This window comes from Molothrus ater, chromosome 2, assembly GCF_012460135.2.
Source record: "Molothrus ater isolate BHLD 08-10-18 breed brown headed cowbird chromosome 2, BPBGC_Mater_1.1, whole genome shotgun sequence".
In the NCBI taxonomy this organism is placed as follows: Eukaryota; Metazoa; Chordata; class Aves; order Passeriformes; family Icteridae; genus Molothrus; species Molothrus ater.
In genome coordinates this window covers 41,322,497-41,335,041 of record NC_050479.2, presented here as the reverse complement: position 1 = coordinate 41,335,041, position 12,545 = coordinate 41,322,497, and the positions used below count along the sequence as shown (strand labels likewise).

General features: G+C 34.8%; 1 protein-coding gene across 1 annotated transcript in view; it reads right to left on the bottom strand.

Annotated features, from left to right (window-relative positions):
- The window catches only part of UGGT2 (UDP-glucose glycoprotein glucosyltransferase 2), a 75,183-nt gene that overhangs the window by 11,803 nt on the left and 50,835 nt on the right, over positions 1–12,545 (bottom strand). Inside the window, exons 26-31 of the mRNA XM_036391351.2 lie at positions 9,765–9,844; positions 8,214–8,403; positions 7,173–7,331; positions 5,963–6,048; positions 1,790–1,874; positions 289–374 (exon numbers count right to left, since the gene is read on the bottom strand). Of these exons, the coding sequence (XP_036247244.2) occupies positions 289–374; positions 1,790–1,874; positions 5,963–6,048; positions 7,173–7,331; positions 8,214–8,403; positions 9,765–9,844 (686 nt within the window). The remainder of the gene's footprint in view (positions 1–288; positions 375–1,789; positions 1,875–5,962; positions 6,049–7,172; positions 7,332–8,213; positions 8,404–9,764; positions 9,845–12,545) is intronic.

Sequence of the window (12,545 nt, the reverse complement as noted above, 5' to 3'; positions counted from 1 at the left end):
AGCTGAGATTTTCACATTGAGTCTGATTCCCTGCCACAACAAAATGAAAAAACAGCCAAAGGAAAAAATGAAGAGAAACTGGAAATACAAAGGATAGATTAAGAAGAGAATAAAAAAGGAGACTTACATGACATTATAGCTTATCTTTCCCCCTTTTTATTTACATTATAAGTCTCTAGGAGAGACTTTTTACACGTTTGTATCAGTATCAAGTAAGAAAATTTACTTGCTATGAGTAATAATAAACATGTCCTGGAACAGCTGAATTAGAATTAAGTTATGCATTACCTTGCAACTGATTCCACCTTTCCTTTTTTTCCTGTTGCTCCATCTGTAAGAAGCTCTTCATTCACTTTATCAGGCTTTTTCTGTACCTAGTCAATAAAATAAAGGCCTTTGTGCCAGTTGGGAAGGTAGTTGATAGTAATTACTACTTGTATTGTGATATCTCACTATGGTGTACTAACTGGCTAGAGCCACTAAGTATGGTGATTAATAAATCAGCCAGCACATTTCAAGCCCTCTGCACATCTTTATCAAACAACAACTAAAAAAGTGGTGAATTTTCTCTCATCTTCCTCCCTCACAAGTTTATGATCCAGCCACTAGCTGGAAGAAGGACAGCACGTCACAATGGAAGTCACCTGAGAGGAAATTGTCATTTTCATAAGCCCTTCACAGGGAGAAAGTGACAAATTTGTCACTGAAACATAAGCTCTTGCATCCAACTTAAGCAATTTCTGCTGTCTTATCCAGATGCTTGTAATGGCTCAAGATTAATTTCAATTTACCACCACAATTTCCTTGATTAAAAGAAATCAAATTGCTTTTGAAAACCAAATAGCTTCTAAAACCCTGAATGTATGAATCTAATCATATTAATTTCACATGTTTATATTGTCAAGCTAACACAGATTTCTGTTGACACTGTCCTGAAGCCACATCCTACAGATCAGTGAAGTGATTCTAGAGTTCAACTGAATGGCAGAGCTTACATATTCTAGTTATAAGCTTAATACACATACCACCTTTCACATAAAATAATATTCCTATTTTGGCACAAAATAGGAAAATTAGGCACCCTTTTACCCATTCTCTGTTGTTTAAAGACAGGCTCATCATGCTCCAGAGTCTTACATTTTCCCTGGCTTCTGGAAACTTTCAGGACTGGGGAAGAGAGTAATGTCTGGTGTTTTAAAATATTTACAAATATTTAAAAATATTTAAAATATATAGTGGGAAATATAATGTATTATGAGGATCTTTCTCCTCTGTAAGTGGTGCTTCATTAGCTGTTTTGATACATCTAATGAAAGTAATGTAATTTTGGTGACACAAATTTGGTCGCCTAGGGTAAAATTCAACACAACTGATTTTGACTTCCATTCTGGAATCTGGACTTTGTGTAAAATCTGTCCTCACTCACTGGAGAGAAATGGATGTCTCAAGAGGTCATTCTCTTGATTTAAATCCATATATGAGCAGGGATGAGCAGTCCTTTGGACTCTCTCCTGCTAAGCAGAAAGGGATTTAAGTCACAAAGACTACACACTTGGGCACCTCGAGCTAGATGAGATAAATGTTATCTATGTTTAACAGCTATTTAACAAATCTCCCACACAATTAGTATAACCTGATTGGATCAAATTAACTACATTAATTTGCACATCCTTCTCTTTAATTATACAAAATCTAAATTATATATTTCAGTATATATATTTCCATTAAATACAGCCTGAGACACATAAGCAGAAGTCTCATTTCATACCAGGAAACACTGCATACATACTTGAACTTTGATAATTTTGCTTCTGAAGTTGTTTAATACCACAATAACGTCTGCCAGGTCAGCTATAGAGTCTGTTCCTTCATGGCTGTGAGGAGACAAAAACCCAGGCAAAGGTACTGTCTCATTAAAATATGCATTGTTACTTGGGTTTAATCAGAGAATAAGGTTTAGAATTGCTGTTTACAGAAAAAAATGACTTGCATTTATATTTTAACTTCAAAAACATTGAGTTTTATTCATCACTGGACATTGTCCACAGTCATCACCTTAATTTTTTTTATTTGAATTTTCACAGGAAATTTATTAATCAATGAAAAACTGCAGTAAACTACAGCTAAACACATGATTAAGTATTACATATACGTATATATTATATTCAAATATAACAATTTATTTTGCAAATATGGAAAACAGCTTAGAAATTGTGTGACAGCATTAAATGTACTTTTAAAATAGATCTGCTTTTAAAAGTATAGGGAAGGCTTCATCACAGAGCTGAGATAGTGAATATTGGCTTTCAGCTGGCTGGCTTTGGGAACTGTACCCCTGAAGAAACAGCTGTGCAAGCATCACATGAACCTCTGCCCTACTGAACATCAGTTTAAAGCCATTCAGGTGTCTCCAAACTACTGCAGTCCACATAGTAGCTAATATGAAAAATGTTACTGTGATAGAGTATAATAACAACATAATTTTCAAATTTTCTTGTTTTACACTTCAACAGCCCCTCAATATATTTCCCCTTCAATCTCTTCTATCTATTATCAGCATTATGTGGGCTCCTCTTGCTAAAGCTACCCACACAAAAAGTGGGTTTAAGAAAGTAATCTGCTACCCCTTAGGCTTCATATTTTTTCCCCTAGAAAACAGAAGTATTTAAATCTTGTTTCAATGTGCATCATACCACTTACCTGAACACTGCAGGATTTTACACACTCATCTGAATTTTCTATTTAATACATTTTTTGGTAAAAAGTGCCTGTAATCACTAAGTCTCATGGAGATGGCCTATCCTTGCATAAAACAATGTTCAGAATTATCTGAACTTTTCTACTCTCTACTGTAGTTTTATGTTCACACTTTTAAAATATCATACACATATGTACACCCAGCCAATAAGGGTCTTTGCATCACAAGGATGTATAGTGCTCAGATATTAATTTCATTTTAAATAAAGTGTGTCACTAAAAAGTACTAAAATAGTAAAATTTGATCCAAACACAAACTGCTGATAGCAGCAGCTGGCCCAATGTTCCAGTTTTGCCCCCAGTGTTCACACAACCAATATTTTTTCTCTGTTATTCACTCAGTTAGCTCAAAATCCCTATGCTATGAATTTTGTAGGTAGATAGAGAGGATTCTGCTGATAAAGAGGATTTTCCAAAGTCTCTGCAATATTCTCAGAGTGTTTGGTTTGGATGTAAATTCAACAACATTGCTTTGTCTCCCTAAATCTCTTTCATGGATGCCTCCCTGTGGGCTCCATCTTTACAAAGTGCCAACTGTTCTACTCTGCACAGAACTCAGTTTGATGAATTTCTGTCCTACTATGAACAAACTTTTTAAATCCAAGCCAAATGTCTTGCGTACTGACAGCACTATGACATATGTAATAACAGCTACCTTAATATTATGTAATTGTGAAAAGCAAAACATGTCTAGCAGACTATTTACATCACAACTTGAACTTCAAAACACTTAGATGCTTTTAATACAAATACAGGTAAGTACCAATATAATACAAATTATAATTTTCCATATGGGGGACAAAAGAATTTGGGTTCAAGAAATGGAGATCCTTTAAAAGCTCAAGCCCAAGAAACAAGCATACAACTCCTTTCCTAAATTATAGAAGATATACCTTTCAGCTGGGCAGTCTGCATGACATCAAAATATAATATTATATCTTCTATATGTCTACCTGCTTTTTTAAAAAGTAAAATATCAGGATTTTATAGGTATCTTTAGGTATAAATAATTTTCTGCAATCTTATCTAGCAAAACCTTCTTGTTTTCCTACCAACATCAAAGTCCCAATAATAAGAAGTGCTCATATTATTGCTGAGTATAACAATTTTTACTTTCCTAATACTCATAGTAATCTATCAGTAACAAATTGATTTACAAGTGTGATTGCATCAATATAATTATCCTTGTTAGAAGCAGTCTTTAAGAAGAAAGAGGCAGCTTATTTTAAATGTTAAGTATTTATATATAGTAAAAATAAATTACTTCCAACTATGAGAGAAGCAAGTAAGATAAATACTGAGATGTAGAACATTCTAAAACTCCCTTTATATTGTACAGGCCTGTGCCTCAAAGAAACCAGGTTCATCTCACAGTTCAACAGGGGAGAGTGTGACTAATATTTACGGATGGAGAATATACTGCAACAGCTCTTGGCAAAATTCCATCGTATCAAACGGTTGCCTGAGCTCTGATAGCAACTTCATACTGTTAATACTGAAACAGAAATATCAAAGATCCTGGTGCAGCCCCACAAACATACTTTTCCTGTTGTACTTTAAGTCTCCAGTTGGAAGAATAAGATGAAATAAGTTGCATTGTTTAGATTGCTCATGAGGTATTAGTTTTTAGTAACTTAGCTGAGTTCAATTAAGCCCATTTGTGCTAAGAGGGAAAATGAGCAAAACCCCAGTAGATAATTTAAATTTCCTTTGATCCAGGCTAGAATGTAGAGTTGTTTTGTTTCATTTTGTTTCATTATTTAACCCAACTGCACCTCGTTACATTATTTTTTAAACCACTCTATCTTATATAAATCACTTTATATTTCTTAAGAATTGAATGCTAAATTAGAAAAATGGTACAGATGCAGTTGGTGGAGATTAGGTGAACCTCAAAGGGTAAGGACTACGTTTTTCTGCTTTTTCAACAGATTGTAAGTGATTTCTGAAAAAAAAAAAAATTGAAAATTGCAAACAAACAGAATGAATCTAACATCCCATTAATATTTCTCCCTGTAACACTGATATTAACTAAATGTTCAAAAGCACAAAGAGGTTCAGCAAGATTTTGGTTTTTAATAGAAGCTATAATTAACAACATATGGAACTATGTCTTCCTGGGCTTCAAGTAATAATAAATATTTTATAAGAAAGAGACCTATTTCAAACCCCACAATTACTTGGAAGGGGAAAAGAGAGAACAGGAAAAAGGAAAAAAAACAAAGAAAAACTGAAGCTCAAATTAAATATACAATACTGCTCCTCTAGAAGTGATTAGATCTAAAGCTTCAGGAGAAAGCTCTCATAGGCTAGAGGTCTGTGCTTTTACATAGAACATGGGGAAAAGGTGATTCTTCTAAGGAGTAGTTGGAATGATGGTGAGTACATATATTCCTTTCCATGAAAATCAGCCGTGGAAATTACAGATCTAGAAGCCACAGAGATGGCACCTAAATGCCAGTTACAGGAATACAACTTTCTTTCTATGGACAGAGGTTTCTTCCAAGAGAGGGAGATGTGGTGCAGTCAACATGCAGCCAGGGTCTCAAAATGAAGGATGCTTTGATATCCTAAGGTGGAGGTGTAACTACAGTGATCCTTAGATGACTTAGACAACTAAGTAACACTCAGAATTCATCGAAGAAAAAAGTCTAGAACTGAAATGACTACAATGCTCGTGTTAAAAAAAGATGCCATTTGTAAATATACTGTATTCAGAGGGCTGAAAAAAACTGTGAGAGGGAAATTTGTGGTACTTCCTTCAGATAGTTCTGGAGATAATTTGCGAGAGCAATGCTCCATTGGACGTACTCTCGAAATTACATATTAAACATGTTGGAAATGCAAAAATATTACAAACAAAACCATGAGTGACATTTCAACAGAATTTGGTGGTGTGATAATGCTAACCATGCACAGAACTGACAGGGAAAGTGTCTGGTAGCTGTGCAACTGTATAGTAAGGGACATTGCTAGCATCTAATCTAGCTGAGCAGCGTGGCTTTATTGTGCCTTCAACAATACATGTAGCCATCAAACAACAACAATACAAGGAAATAAGGTATTCCTTACAAACTTTAAATCATCATTTGCATCTTATACTTTTTAACGCTATCTTTGCTCACTTTCTTTCAGTGTTGTCATCTTTTCAAAATATGTTGCAGGTTCAGATTAATTTGTTTCCAAATGATGGATTCATACTTACGAAAAAACCTGATAAATCTCCTCAGATCTCCCTTTACGCAATCTCAGCGTCCAAGCACCTGGATTTGCTTTCAGCTGGAAATACCCCTAAGGAAAAAACACAGGCACTTGTTCTGGTTGCATTTCAGACTCAACCATCTTCATTTACAACAATAAACTACTCAGCATTTGTACTAGCCCTGAAAGAAGTGTGTCAGGGATGCAACAACTATCACCTTTCCTGCATGTCTGTTTTAATGTCTTTCTGTGCCCTATTTGTTTCTAGCTGAATTTGAGTTACATACAAAAACTCCACCAAGGACAGCAAGTAAAAGAGCAGCAAAGAAATAAATTATTGAACAGATCCTAAATTGAAAAGTTGCTTTGAAACTCAAAATTTTTGTCTGAAACAACTTTCCAAGTCAACACAATTCCTTGCCATTTTAGGAACACTGTAAACAGCTATTGCTAAGTTAAAGTCACAGAGAGCAAGCTTTGAAATGTGAAGAATTGTTAGAAGTTTCTTCATGCCAAACATCCTCTACTGTTGAACCCATATTCAATACTTGTGCAAAACTCAAAGATTCACAATTTATTAAGTATTTCATTCCTTATGACACAGTATTTACAAAGACTAGAGAACAGCAGATAGGTAAAAGGTCTTATCAAAATCGTTCCCATTCAAATTCCCTTAGACAACAGAAAATAAAGGTTTTACTTCAGAAGTCACATGGTCGTCTGCTCAACAGACTGCCAACATGAAAAATAACTACTTTGCATGATGAGAGAAATTCTCAGGTGTGGGTATGTCCCACCAAGGCTCTAAGCACTTACCTGAAGCATCTAAAATGGGAGTCATCTTTTGCCTGGATCATTGTATAACAAAGAGGGTTATTTTATTCAGAATGTGAACCATACCTTACATTTGTAAGGGAATCTCAGCCTGAATATAACTGTCCTACCTCCTACTAGAGGCAATTAGGCTGCCAGTTTAGGCACTTCAGGCAAGAGTATAAAATTAGGCTGTATTCAAACCTATACTGCATCACAAGAGAGGAGCAGGGGGGAAAGCTCAACAAATTGGAGATGAGCTCAGCTCCAGGATGTGCCTGTTACTTTTAGCATTACTAAGCTTGCAACACAGAGAAATGGATTTAAAGAACAAGATGCTCATGAAGAATTCTCACAAGAAGCGTGCAACTATAATGACTATTCCTGTACTAAGTACTTACAAGGTTGGCCATCACAATAGTATCAACCATGACAGGATTCTTCTTTGTGCCCAGAGTGAACTGCAACCCTCGAGGAGGTTGTCCAGTTGTCACATCAAAGCAATGTCCTTCAAGCAATATATATTCCAGTTCATATTCTGCTATAACTGCCCCTTTTATCTATGGAAGGAATGCTTCATCAATAAATTATGTCATTTAACCATGTGGGAAAAGCAAAATATTACAGTCAAAACCATGTTGTGTGGGATTTACCACAATGTAACTCCCACAGTCAAAAAAACCCAAAGAAAAGTCCATCCACAGGAACTTAACTCAATTCTAAAACAGGTATCCAAGACAAAGAGGAAGGACCACTCTCTGGAGGGACCTTCTCTCCACTGAGTGTTGAAGCTGAGGCGCCTCTGCCTTTGTAAGGTAAATCCCAGCTTTGCTTTCACAATACGCTTTCCAAATACACAACTTTGGTCAATCAAACACCCTCCATATTTTGCATAAGCTTATTGACTCAAACAAATCTAATCATTTTGAAGATGGGGGATTAAAATATAATTAAATAATAATTGAAAGAATTGTGAACTAAAAGAGGGTGAAATACATTTTGAACTACATTAATAAACAGTCATATATTCCAGTTTATATGAAGATTTACCTAGGTTACAAGAACTAGGAAAAAAAAAGAATCCTTTAATTGCTTTACTTTTATCTTAAATGCAGTATTTCTCTAAACACAAAACTCAACATAGTACGTAAATTGCTTTAACTTGTGGTTTGCATTCTGATTTTTTTCTATTCCATCGCTTTCCTTTAAGACTTGTCCCTTTTTTTTAAGAGAGAAAAGGATGAAAAAATGATGACAACAGAAATGGTAAAATATTGCCTATTACCAGAGAAAAATTTACCAAAGAAAATTACCAAAGAAACAATTGCCAGAGAAAATATTTCAGGAGAACTGACACAAGACAAATCTTGCAATATTTCTACTTCCCTCTTGAAGTAGAAGGGCCAACACAAGTTTTACAGTGTTTGCAAACTATTACTTACTTCCTGCAAATGAATGTTATCAAGGTCACAGGAACTGTTTACTGCTTCAACCAGCCAGCTTTCAGGGGTGATCATGTTTAGGGTCAAAAGAGGTGATTCTGGCAATTCTAGGAATTTTGCTACAGGTTCAGAAGGAAGGTGCTTATTGATTCCGTAAGTTAATTCTGGTTCCAGAACAAAACGATAGAAGCTGTTGAAAAAGAAGTGTGACAAAACCCAACTTTTGGTAAAATACAAACATGAAGCTCTTCTAAAATATTTTCAAATATAGTGAGTATTTACCAAGTATGATAAAATTTGGAGGCAAAGTAGCTCCTTATTCTTTTGGAATATCATCAGACAATATCTACAGCATCTCAAATGGGCTGGTAGATGAACACAGACCTATAGGCTTCTGGTAATTTTTCTGTGGATGTGTCTATTTTCCATTAACACTCTAAAGGTTATGAAAGTGAATACCCAAGAGGTGCATCTAGATACCCTGACTGCTAGCAGCCTTGAATTCTCAGAATCCCTATCACTGAACTATGCAGAAGGACTAATCTCTATTGGAAGAGAAGTCTTTGAGAATGGCTACTGTCACTAGCAGCAGCAAGGACAGAGCAGAGGAAGGGTAGGGTTTCCCTGTTCCTCTCCAGCTCTTACCCCAATTATTCCACACATAAAAGTTCTCCCAAGCACAAAGAAAGAACCAGGCACCAAGACCTGGAAAGTGCCCAGCTTCAAAAGCCATCATAATGATGTTCATACAAGAAGACACTCAGAAGACTGATAATTAGGACCCTCTTGTGGAACAAGAGATGAGAGTAATTCCCCTCAAAATGAATAAGTACTAAAGACTTCTGTTTTGTGGGCAAATGATTAATTTTACAGCCCTATGGCTAAAGGACAGGCACTACCACCAGCCTCTCTCAGAGGTAATTAGTAATATAGGTGTTAGGATTATAGGTAAAATACCTGCCAAGGAGATGGCTGTACTTAAACATTACTCTTAGAGGGAAAGAAATCCTCTTGGAAGGAATTAATTTCAGTGTAAATGTCTATCACTGAATTAGTGAACCATGATTTTTACACACAGATAAAAGAAACTTCAATTTATAGTAGATACATTCAGGAAATCATGTTCTCAATGAAATATAACATCATCTCAATATAACAAATGCAGACTGTATATTTATTCAGATGAATTTAATTCCTAGGAGTACGGAATCTGTACAATCCATTACACAAACAGTGGGCTGTAAAGAAGGGAACAACTTAGATAATCCCCCTCTGCAAGTTTTCACAGCCATAAAAGACTCTATTGATTTATTTAAAGCCTGTTAATGAGAGATGTATTTGATGGACTAGATCACTTCCCTGTGATACTATGCTTGACATATTAAAACAAAAACTTTTATCTAAACAAGTGCCAACTGCTTAGATAACATTCAGTGAAAAATGAGCCAACAAAAAGAATTCAGAAACACAAAGCAATGTTTACTTTTTAAGAAAAATACACCATTAAGACTGTTTTTCCAAAATGAGCATGACGAGCTATGAACTACTAACCTCTTCAGTGGCACTTCAGACAGCTTAGATCTGCAGTTCAAAAATAACCTGAGTTTCATATTGATAATGTCCCTGAGTACCTACAGAAAAAAAAATCTCTGTAAAAAATGGTTCTTGGTAATCACCAAACTTTGAAAATAAGCCAAAGTTACCCTTGTGACATCCTGCCATTTCTCAAGTTTCAGCAGGAATCTAAAACTTTTTCAAGATGTAAATATATCTGTATATTAAAGGTTATTGTCAGATACTATAAAAGAATATATGACCTTTCCTAAAACTGCATGATTTAGCACATGATATTCTTGACAGTCAACATTTTAATGTCTTCATGCAATTTTTTCAAGAGCATTTTCCAACGCTTGAGTAAATGATATTATCACCCTTGTTACATTGTGATTTTAAAACACTTGAAGGTCTCTAAGTACAACACATGCCTTTAATCCAACAAACAATCTTAAAACAATTGCTTTCACTCTTATTAAAATAGCTGAATATAGAAAATTGTTAAATATAGTGAAGTTCAGAGAACTATTTTAATACTCAATTACTTAATAACTTTAAATGTCAACAATAGACTAATGATGTACTAAACCATTCAATTAACTTCAAAACATTTTGGTAAGTTAACATATTTCTATTTTTTTTCTCTCAGTTTCTTCATCTGTTAATTTCTAAAATAGTAATGTTTTGGATGCTGTTATATAGGAATCATAATATTAGGACAATATTTTTTTCTTATTTTTGTGAGCAATCTGTTTTGTTTTGCTTAAAGCTAACAAAGTCATTAATTTCTTTAAAGCACTCATAAAAACCTGTATCAAATTACCTTCAGTTCTGTGGTTTCTGACACAAAGTGCTTACCTGAAAGCATAAAGCAGCTGTGCCTACATTTATGGATATTAGAAAGGCCAGTAAGACATAAAAGCTAAGTTATAACACCAATACTAGTAAGGCTAATATCTAAAATTACTACAATAGCAAATAAATTGGGAACAAAGCAAGACAATATTCGTCATTAAATCTCTTTTTTATTATGACTATAATTTTTCTTTCCTCAGTTCAGCCCATGGCTTACACACATTCTTTACTACAATGCTGTAACTTTACTTAGCCCTAGGGAACTGTTCTATTCCTAGTTTCTTATTCTTATCTTTTGTGCCACCTGAATACCATCACTGAAAAACTACTGAATAAAAACAAAGAGTAGAGAATAGCATATTGGTGTGAACAAGTGAAGAAGCAGGAAATGAGAACCTAAGAGCACTGGAAGGATAAAAAGGGAAAGCATCACATGACATAAGTTTAAGACCACCAAAATCAAAATAGAGGTCAAAGTGACTCAAATATCTAACTACCATTCAGAATAAAAAGAATGATAAAATCCTGTAAGGACTGTACCTTCAAACTAAACAAAACCCTCATCCCAACAGCAGGAATGATTCTTCAGCAATCTGCATTGCTAGGCTTTTCTGTACAGAATGAAATTATCTTGCAGAAGGCTGATGCATCATCCCAATTCATCAGCTGACCATGAAATTTAGTACAGTAGCCAAAAAAAAAACCTAAAAGCCTTTCTTAATTAACATTTCAAAGGACTTTAAATAGGAAATGACAAATAAGACAATAATTCATTATCTCTGTGTTTTTCAACAATACAACTTCTGAAAATACTGAACTTGGTTCTATTATGTAGGGCTTCTGAGGACACCAGAAACCAGGCCATTTGAGTTAACATATGAAAATGGTGACAAAATTAAGAAGACTCTTTTACAGGATACTTGAAGAGTTCAATCTGTTTACTTTAAGTAAGAAAATTCAAAGAGCATGGAAATTTAGTTCAGGGAGCACTGTAAAACATGGTTGAAGTATTTCAGGAGACCTGAAAATTATTCAAGAGCTAGTTTTATTGTGCATGTGCACAACAAAAAGTCATTTGGAAGACACTTACTTGAGTTACCATAACTCTTCTGAAGAACATTAACTTAGCAAACCATGATTATCAAACCAGTCACTTGGAATTGTTTGAGAACTTCAGGATAATACAAAGTATCTGCACTGAAAACAAACTTTTAATAGAATCTTCAACAGAACTGGCAAAATGATGAGAAGCATGGATCTAAACAAAAATCTGTAATTCCAAGTCTGAGTTTAACAGTAAGGTTAATTAGCCACGGAAAAATCTCAGTAGGAGCTCTAATCTGTACTCAGCTGCTTGGTAATATTTAAATTAGGAATTGATTAAAAATTATTTCTACTTCAAATGATAATTGTGAAAAAGGAGTCCTGACACATGCATTATATAGGCAATCAGACTAGATCACCGAAAGGGGCTCCCTCAGGGATTCCTTTTACTTTAGGCATGGAATAGTAAGTCCTCACTGAAGGCAGAATGAACAAAGGAAAAAAGGCAAAAGATAACTGACAAGAAAAAAATAAAAGGTTTGATTTTTTCCTCCACGTTTTTGAATTGCTGGATACTTATTGAACAAGAAAAAAAAAGGTGGATAATCCTAAAACTATACAGAATAATCTTTCCTCCTGTTTTTGGTGAACCATGAGGAAAAAAAATCCACAACTCTTCACTTTTGTCCTCCATTTTAGCAGAAGGAATTTCTACTTTTCTCACATCACCTTAGAGATCACCTTCATAACTTCGGGACAAGTTAGTTCTTCCATATATTCTGCTGAGAACTTATGTGGCCCAACCATGGTAAAGTTATGGCTGGCATTTAAATATTTACAGTGGACAGTGACTCGGCCTTGTCTGGAAATACTTGATGC